The following is a 10,102-nucleotide window of genomic DNA, read 5'->3' on the forward strand; positions in this document are numbered from 1 at the left end:
CAACTTTCAAGTGTTATTTAGTTTTAGTTTTCTTTGAACAGTGGTGATATTTTTCTGTTTGTTAGAATGCTTTTACTGGGAAATGACTGAAGAGGAACTTTGGGGACAGCAGTAACTGATTAGGTTTTGGGAGAGAAGCGAATGGAGATTTTTGGTCGAAGGAAAGTTTGGCTGAGGATTGCCCGTCCTTGGCTGAGGTTTGAGGTTTACAAACCCATTTGTTATTGAAGGAAAGTGTCTCGAGGTATCCATATTAAAGGATGAAGAAAGAAAGGTATTTCAGTCATTCATTGTGGCCTATACCCATAAATGTTATACTGCTTGAATTAATTCAGGAATTCAAGGGAATATGGACACTGAATGTCCATTTACTGATAAATAAAAAAGAAGAATGTGGTAAATATGATGGGGACTGGTTCCTTTGTAAATGAATGATTTAAAAAAAAATGAAATTCTAGAGTCACATTTAAAAAGCTTACAATTATTTTTGACGCATTTGTCAGGGGAATCGATCTTACTTTAACTGCTCAATTACGGGATAGTAGATAGCAAAGCAAATGCATCAACTAGAATTTCAAAAACAAATTTTCTTCTTTAAATCTTCAGTTGAAAAACCTTATGGACAGTCATCAGACTATAAACCCGAGGGGCCTCCACAGGGAAATGGCCTTGCAGAGAGAGAGACTGATTTATAGGGAGAGGTAATAAATAATAAATATGAAAGAATAGAAAATAAAATGAGACACTTGAATTCAGGAGACGCCAACAGGAAGCAGGAATGAATTTGCTCCTCGCTTAAATATTTGGTGATCGGAAGATTCCACAACTGCACCAGGAAAACTATTCCACATGTTAGCTGTAACCAAAATAAACCTAGAAAGCTGAATATTATTAAACCTGATATTAGAAAGGAACACTGTCTGCAGCAGCAACCTGGCGAGTGTAGCGGGTAATAACAGCTAAGTCAAGTAAAGAAGAGTAAAAAAGTTAAGTATACCTTAGTTTTACCAGACCACTGAGCTGATTAACAGCTCTCCTAGGGCTGGCACAGAAGATGTTTGTCGCCATAGTGGTCTGCCTTAAGAAGGGTATATTCCAAGTAAAATTAATTAAAGATCAGGACTCCATTCTGAATCAGACGGGAAAATCAAACACTAAACCTCTTCTTTTATCATTTTGTCAGTTTTTCTTCAAATTCCCGGAATAAAAAGAAATAGGAACAGTTTGTTGCAATAAATGTTAAACTGCTTGCAATTGAAGACGGACACTGAACACAGATAAATAAAAAAAGGAGATGTAAATATGATGGGGACTGGTTCCTTTTAAATGAATGCTTAAAAAAATTTCTAGAGTCTCATTTGTCACAATCAACTGACGCATTTTTTCTGTTCGATCTTATTTCTTTTGGGGATAGTAGATTTGTTTGCAAACGCATCAAAAATTTCAAAAACAAATTTTCTTCTTTAAATCTTTTGAAAAATTTCAAATTGTTTTACCTATACGTAGTAAGATATTTTGTATAGGGAAATGGCCTTGCAGAGAGAGACTGATTTATAGGAGAGGTAATAAATAATAAATATGAAAGAATAGAAAATAAAAAGACACTTTTACGCCAACAGTAAGCATTTTGAATAATTTGCTCCTCGCTTAAATATTTGGTGATCGGAAGATTCCACAACTGCACCAGGAAAACTATTTGTTTTAACCAAAATAAACCTAGAAAGTAAGAATATTTTAAACCTGATAAGAAAGGAAACTGTCTGCAGGAAAGATTCAAATTGTTTAACAGCTAATCAAGTAAAGTAAGATATTTTGTATAAGTTTTAAGACCACTGAGCTGATTAATAGGAAAGATTCAGAATTGTTTTACATAGTGATCTGCCTTAAGAAGTAAGATATTTGTAAAATTAATTAAAGATCAGGCCTCAATCTGAAAGACACTAAATTGTTTTTATCATTTTGTCAGTTTTTCTTCAAATTCCCGGAATAAAAAGAAATAGGAACAGTTTGTTGCAACACAGCAAACCCTTGCAATTGACACACGAACACAGATAATTCGAGATGGAGCGAAGGCTTATTTTGAAATGCTTCTTTCTCTCATTTGTCTCTTCCTTGTTTTTCTGTTCCATCTCTATTTCTTTTTGGGCTCTTGTGGTTTGTTTGAAAATGTAAAAATTTCAGGCGAAAAGACATTCTTGAAGTTTTTCACATATTTCAAATTGTTTTACCTATACGTAATAAGATTTTTTGTATAATAAGACGCAGTATAGAAAGAGAAAGAGAGAGAGAGAGAGAGAGAGAGAGAGAGAGAGAGAGAGAGAGAGAGAGAGAGAGAATAAAGCTAAAACCGACATTCTGATCATGGCATAATTTACTGGGAACACACAACCAATGTGACAAAAACGTAGCATCCTCAGTTTTCTATTGCTATTAATATCAGCAGTAGTATGATTATTATAATTCTATTTTATTTTTGGCGCTTCGAGATATCATAGGCAACATGGAATTCGATTTTGCTAAAAAAAAAAAAAAAAAAACTGCGTGTCCAGAACGACTAATAGAAATCTCATAATATTATTCATTCATGACCTACATATGCTGGAAATGAAAGTTGTAGATTTGATTTCAGTTTGGCTGCAAATTAAGGCATGGCTACCATGTTAACTTCATCACATGACTCAGTGTTAGTAAAAGTTTATATAATTTTTACATGCAAATTATACCCTGGCGCTCCTTGGTTTTTTCTCTGTAATTTTACCTCTTGTTGTATTTTTTGTTTTTGTAGGAGTATATTTTCTACCGACAAGCAGAACAGTTGTCATCTGATTTCTCACTGGATTTATATCGTATTTTACTTGTGTACTAAAAGTGAAGTTATTTATTTTGCATTATTAATGTGATATGTGAATTGCAAGTTATCAATTTGTTTCTTTTTCATAAGTTAATTAATTTTGTTTGTACTATCATACGTTGCTTAAATTGTTAAAAAAATTAAAATTATATTGTTTAAAGTGACTTCTCGAGTTTTTGTTGGTCTTTATGAACAATAGAGCAAGGTGTTGGTGATTATAGAATAAGCGAAGTGAAGTGCTGAAACCATAATTTTGTTAGTGGCAATTTTTTTTTAATTTGTCCTCTTAATGAGAAAATGAAATAGCAAAGAACCCTAAATAACATCCTGCTCCACGCCACTTGGAAGCATTGTTTCTCAAAGAGGTACCAAATTTGGGGGCCTGACCGGGATGGTTTAAGTGCATTTTCGTTTATTAGTAATTATTTTCAAGTGATTTTCGATTTTCATTATTTTCATTTAAGTTCATTACCACATCTACAAGGCTCTAGTTAAGTGTACACAAGTAAGGTGAGAAATTTTAGTTCTGTTTGTCATTATAATGTAAAGAAAATATACTCCTCCTCATTCATTCTTTCGGTATCTGTAATATGGAGGGAAAGCTAATAACTTAGTGTTAATCAGCAGGGTTCTGTCACTTCATGTGCTTTCATTCACCGCCCATATTACGAACCATAAATAAGGGTATATCGTGTCATAGCTATCGTTCCGACGAACATTTTATTGTTAATCCGGGCATCTGCTACTGTACCATACTTACTCTTCGGATCGTCTCAAGATCCTTTAATTTATTTAGGGTATTCTGTAAGCTTCCGCTTTGTTTATTTTCATTGCAGTGTAGCTATCTATAGCATATCCTCGGATCTCAAGATCTAATCTTTAATTATTTTGTCAATACGGTTGTTTTGACATATTATTATTGTTTCCATTGTGGATTTTGCGAGTATTATCTCGCCTCATTAAAGCGTTTGAGATATTTTTTGTTATAAGATTTAGAGTTAATGTGTTTTTCTGCGTATTAACCATTATCTCTAGTTATTATTCTTTGTGGTCGTTATTTTATCCAGTGAATGTTAAATAATGCTTAGATATTTATTTATTTTAGACTATTCTATTTGACTCTTTGAATCATTCTTGAAATGTTAGTTTATGTAAATATGAAATAAGCGGTTAACATACGTGTATCACCTTTGAGTTTTGATATGCTAGAGTATCTGTTAAATTTCTTAGTGTGAGGAGAATTTGTAATCTCAAATATGGTTTGTTTCTTGTAGTGTGAAGTCAGGATTTAAAACTGATATCGTAGTTCTTAAGTTCTAACTACTAATTACTAAGATGTCTTTCAATCTTGACACATTTCTTTCTAATCCTAAAGAGGAGCTGCTGACATTACGTTTTGCCAAAAGCAGGAACTCCTATCTGTGGCCCAGAGATGTAAACTGCCGGTGGAGTCATCCTATGTCAAGGCTCGTCTCATCAATGACATACTAGAGTTCCTGGTGTCAAAGGGTTGTATAGTTGAAGACGATGAAGATGTGGAAGAAATACGAGCCCTTACCGGAGCGATTGCTGCTGTGAAAACTGATTCTGACTTAGAGAAACTAAAACTTCAGCTGGAAATCGCTAAGCTGAGGCAAACAGAAATGGAAAGACAAAGAGAACTCCTACATATTGAAGAACAGAGGAAACGAAACTGAAATCGAGCATGCGAAAAAGCTTGTTGAAATTGAGTTGGAAAGAGAAGCCAGATCTGCCAACATTCAACTTGAAGCCAAAAGAGGAGAAAGGGACTTGCCAGAAAAATTTGATCTTCTAAAAGCAAAGAAGTTACTCCCAGATTTCAATGAGAAGGATCCAGAGGTCTTCTTCCACACGTTTGAAGATACTGCCAATATCTTAAATTGGCCTAAGGACCATTGGGTAATGCTAGTAAGGAACAATCTAAAAGGTAAGGCAGCTTATGTTGCATCTCAAATGATAACTATCAAAGATTATGATGTCGTAAAGAAATCCATCCTAGATGCATATTCTATTACTGTAGAGGGCTACCGCCAGAATTTTAGAAATTCCAGCAAGAATCATTCTCAGACTTTTGTTGAATTTTGTGACCTCAAAGTGAGACAGTTTAGTAAGTGGTTGCAGAAGGCAGGAGTAAATGACTTTGACTCTCTTAAGAAACTGATGATAATGGAGGAATTTTTAAGAAAACTACCACTGAATATTACTACATTTATTCTTGATAAAGGTGAAACAGACTTGGTAAAGGCAGCTAGCCTGGCTGATGATTACTTTCTGATTCATAGATCTCATAAAACCTCAGGCTTTAAATCTATGTTTTCTCCTCCTAGGATATTTTCATCTACTTGTTCCTATTGCAAACAGGAAGGACATACGATTGACAAGTGCCCAAATCCTCACTGCAGGAAATCAGAAGTTGTTAATGATAGCAAACAACCTATGAAACCAGACACTAAGAGAACCTTCCATATGGCCACACCTGATATAGATCCTGAGCCGTTCAAAGCCTTCACCTGCAAAGGATCACTCAACGGTGTACCTGTGTCATGTCTACGCGATACTGGTTCCTCCCAGACTATCATAAGTGTACCTTCACAAGATTTGAACTTCAAACAGGAATTCGTCACCATCACCGATCTGTCATCTAGTAAGACCCTGCCACTTGCTGAGGTAACTCTGCATTGTCCATATTATAAAGGTAAAGCTACTGTTGCCGTATCAAATGAACCACTGCCCTGTAATGATATTCAAATACTCATTGGTAATGATATTGCAGGTGATAAAGTTCTGCAATCTAATCTTATAGTGTCTGATCCTGAAGTTATAATTGATAGTGAGAAAGTAGATTCAAGTGAAGTAACTGTAACTCAAATAGTAACTAGATCTAAGTCACAAAATAAACTACCTGAAACCTCTAATGTAAATAAAACCAGAATTGAAGAAGCATTAGATCTTGTAGATTTGTCTAAAGATAAGTTTGTTGACTTGCAAGTTAAAGATTCTAACTTGAAGTCTATTTGGAAGAAAACAGTTGATCCAAATGATAAACCTAAAACTCCCTATTATTATGTGGAAAAAGAACTTCTCTTCCGTCACTATAGGTCACCAAAAGCACCAGCAACAAATTCCTGGAACGACTGTTACCAATTGGTCATTCCTGCACCTCTTCAGCCAGCACTGCTTGACTTAGCTCATTCCACGGAAGCTCATTTAGGTGTGAACAAGACATACAGTAGACTCTCTCAAGATTTTTCTGGCCTGGTATGAAGAATGATATTAAGAACTACATATCTGCATGTCATCAGTGTCAAGTAACAGGTAGGCCAAACGAAAGGATTCCCTCAGCACCACTACAGCCAGTTGCAGTTCCTAAATATCCATTTGAGAAGGTTATTATTGACTGTGTGGGACCTATGACAAAAACACAGAAAGGAAATGAATATCTTTTGACGATACTTTGTCCAACAACCAGGTATCCAATTGCTGTTCCTTTAAAGAATATCAGTGCTAAAACCATAATAGGGCAGTTGGTGAAAGTTTTTACAACATTTGGTTTCCCAAGAGTGTTACAATGTGATAAAGGTACTAACTTTACTGGTAATTTATTTAAGCAGACCATGGCAGAGTTCAATATACACAAGGTACATTCCTCAGCATATCATCCTCAAACCAATGGCGCCCTTGAAAGGGTCCACCAGACTATAAAAAACTTGTTAAGAAAGTATATGAGTGAAATATCTCTACATTGGGATGAAGATCTTGACTTGCTAATGTATATTCTCCGCAGTGTGCCCCATGATACCACTGGAATTTCACCTTTTGAGTTAATGTTTGGCCGTAAGCCACGAACAACATTAAGCATGGTAAAGGAGAACATAATGCACAGAAGGGCTGAAGAAACCACTAATATTCTCTCATATTTGAAGGACCTTAAAGCAAAAATGATAACAATGTATGAATTTGCTCATCTTAATCTTATATCTTCACAGGAAAAGATGTCTCATCTTTATGACAGAAAGGCAAAAGTACGAGAATTTAAACCAGATGACCTAGTGTTGGTTTATTACCCTATTGCAGGAGCTCCACTCAAGGAGAAATACATAGGACCTTATAAGATTTTAAGCAGGACTACAAAGGTAAATTACATCATTGCCACACCTGACAGAAAACGATCTACTCAGTTAGTCCATGTCAATCTACTGAAACCCTATGTAGCTGCAACCAAAGTAGTAAGTCATCTCGTAAATACTGATCAGAACTCTGTAAGCATCAAAACTTCCTCTTGCTCATCTGATTTTGACAGCACACATAATTCATGTTCTGAAATTGATGTACTTGTTTCCTGGAAGGACTGTACCAATGGTCAGATCCTGTAATCTTTACCATCTTACTTGTCTCATTTGGATTATCCCCAACAGCAAGCACTTTCGCAGGTAATCACCAAGTACATGGAGATCTGCACAGAAGAGCCAAAGAACTGCACATTACTGCAACACGACATTATACTGGAACCAGGTATCTCTCCAATTAGACAACCATATTATCGTGCCATTGGGACCAAGCTAGAGTGCTTACGTCGGGAGGTACAGTATTTGCTGGATAATGGCTTAGCTGAACCTAGTAAATCTCCATGGGCATCTCCATGTCTTTTAGTTCCTAAAGCCAACGGACAACTTAGACTTTGCACAGATTATAGGAAGTTGAACAAAGGTACAGTTAAAGACTCTTATCCACTTCCCCGAATTAACGATATTTTGGATAGTATTGGCAATTCTATAATTCTAACACAAATTGATTTGCTCAAAGGTTATTATCAAATTCCGCTAACTGATTCTGCAAAAGAAATTTCGGCATTCATAACCCCATTTGGCCTCTTTTCTTACACTGTAATGCCCTTTGGCCTTTGTAATGCTCCTGCAACTTTCCAGAGAGTGATGGCTGAAGTCATCCGAGACATGAAAAATGTATTTGTCTATTTAGATGATTTGATTGTGGCTAGTACTACCTGGGAAGAACATCTACAAACGCTAGAAGAACTATTCAAGCGTCTGCGAACATCCAGGCTGACCATCAATTTGTCCAAAAGCTCATTTGGGAAGGCCAAAGTGGTATATTTAGGGCATTGTGTGGGAAGTGGTCAGGTCTCTCCCAAGGAGGCTAACATTGAAAGTGTTAAGAAATTTCCAGCTCCATCAAATAAAAAGCAGCTTAAAACTTTCTTAGGAATGGTCTCCTACTATTCTAGATTTTTGAAAAACTTTTCAGTAATTACAGCTCCATTATATAATTTAACTTCAACAAAGGTTTCTTTCAATTGGACAAAGGAGCATGAACATATTTTTTCAACAGCTAAAACTTATGCTAATATCCAATCCCATTTTAAAGGCACCAGATTTTGACAAGGAATTCTACGTGCAAGTCGACGCCAGCAATACCGGTTATGGAGCTGTATTGATGCAGTCATACTCAACTATGCTCAAGATACTCCTCCACCTCTACACCATCTCCTTCCAGTCGCTTATCACTGGGATTTTCAAAGGTGCCCAGACCCATTGGGCAACTGTGGAGAAAGAGCTGTTTGCTATCATCTCTGCTCTAATGCACTTCCAACCATACTTGGAAGGGCATAAACGTGTCATTGTATACACTGACCATAAACCGCTACTATTCCTGGATAAAGCACGTCTGAAGAACCACAAACTTCTCCGTTGGTCGTACCTGTTATCTCAATTCAACCTACATCTTCAATCCATTGGAGGAAGCCATAATCTCATCGCAGACTCCCTATCTCGTCTACCTCCACCCACTACCGAGACATGTTATGACGGCGGGGGAACTGTGACATGCCGTCACCTAACTTTGTATATATATTATAAAATACATTCATTAATGTAATCTATATAATACTGTAATATTTTTAGTGCGCCATCTACTTAGTTTCGTATTCTGCTCTTGGCGCTCCTTGTTTTTCTCTGAGTGTGCCATCTACTTTGTTTTGTATTCCGCTCTTGGCGCTCCTTGGTTTTTCTCTGTAATGTTTACCTCTTGTTGTATTTTACTTGTTTTTGTAGGAGTATATTTTCTACCGACAAGCAGAGCAGTTGTCATCTGATTTCTCACTGGATTTATATCGTATTTTACTTGTGTACTAAAAGTGAAGTTATTTATTTTGCATTATTAATGTGATATGTGAATTGCAAGTTATCAATTTGTTTCTTTTTCATAAGTTAATTAATTTTGTTTGTACTATCATACGTTGCTTAAATTGTTAAAAAACTTAAAATTATATTGTTTAAAGTGACTTCTCGAGTTTTTGTTGGTCTTTATGAACAATAGAGCAAGGTGTTGGTGATTATAGAATAAGCGAAGTGAAGTGCTGAAACCATAATTTTGTTAGTGGCAATTTTTTTTTAATTTGTCCTCTTAATGAGAAAATGAAATAGCAAAGAACCCTAAATAACATCCTGCTCCACGCCACTTGGAAGCATTGTTTCTCAAAGAGGTAACAATATATATATATATATATATATATATATATATATATATATATATATATATATATAAATATATATATATATATATATATATATATATATATATATATATATATATATATATATATATATATATATATATATATATATATATATATATATATATATATATATATATAAGTTACAAAGGGAAGGGGGAAAGGGGATGGGGAAGAGGAAGGGGATACCTATTACCTAAATTAGGTCAAATGATGGACACGTCCAAATTTCGTCTAGATCGGCCAAGCAATTACCACATAAGTTGCAAAGTGAAGCACAAATGGAGATAGGGGAAAATGAAGGGGAAGGGTGTAGGGGTTTGAACCTACCCTATTATCTAAGTTAGGTCAATTGGTGGCCACATGCCAAATTTCGTCTAGATCAGTCTAGCAGTTAGGATTTCTATAGCGCACAAACATACAAACAAGCATGCACTTTTATTTATCTATATACATGTATTGGTGTACATGCTTGTGACACACAGTCTCTTACAATGTTTAACAAACCTTGCAAGTGGGGGTGCGTGCTTGTTAACTCAGCGCTCAGTGTACATCACCTGTGAAGGTCAGCAATTGATCGGTCGGTGACTGTTGTTCGAAGAGCGCCTAGAGGCAGTAACACGTGCCAAAAGAACGGAAATTTCCATGGAACTTTCGGTCTGGTTCTAGTCAGATTTTTGGGTGTGTTACGGAAACATACA

The 10,102-nt window shown here is 35.7% G+C and overlaps 1 protein-coding gene across 1 annotated transcript; it reads left to right on the forward strand.

Annotated features, from left to right (window-relative positions):
• Positions 1–4,186: 4,186 nt before the first annotated feature.
• Positions 4,187–9,021, forward strand: LOC136856529 (uncharacterized). Its single transcript, XM_067134375.1, has 7 exons — positions 4,187–4,285; positions 4,529–6,130; positions 6,481–6,732; positions 6,859–7,098; positions 7,288–7,977; positions 8,255–8,509; positions 8,941–9,021. The coding sequence occupies exons 1-7, from the start codon at positions 4,187–4,189 to the stop codon at positions 9,019–9,021; spliced, it is 3,219 nt and encodes a 1,072-aa protein (XP_066990476.1).
• Positions 9,022–10,102: the final 1,081 nt, after the last annotated feature.

This window comes from Macrobrachium rosenbergii, chromosome 36 (genome assembly GCF_040412425.1).
Source record: "Macrobrachium rosenbergii isolate ZJJX-2024 chromosome 36, ASM4041242v1, whole genome shotgun sequence".
In the NCBI taxonomy this organism is placed as follows: domain Eukaryota; kingdom Metazoa; phylum Arthropoda; class Malacostraca; order Decapoda; family Palaemonidae; genus Macrobrachium; species Macrobrachium rosenbergii.

Excerpts from the sequence above, each read along its gene's own strand:
- LOC136856529 (XM_067134375.1), top strand. The coding sequence starts at position 4,187 with ATGTCTTTCAATCTTGACACATTTCTTTCTAATCCTAAAGAGGAGCTG. Across the intron at positions 6,733-6,858 it reads CACGAACAACATTAAGCATG|GAAAAGATGTCTCATCTTTA; the intron begins GTAAAGGAGAAC and ends ATATCTTCACAG. Across the intron at positions 7,099-7,287 it reads ATGTAGCTGCAACCAAAGTA|CAAGCACTTTCGCAGGTAAT; the intron begins GTAAGTCATCTC and ends TATCCCCAACAG.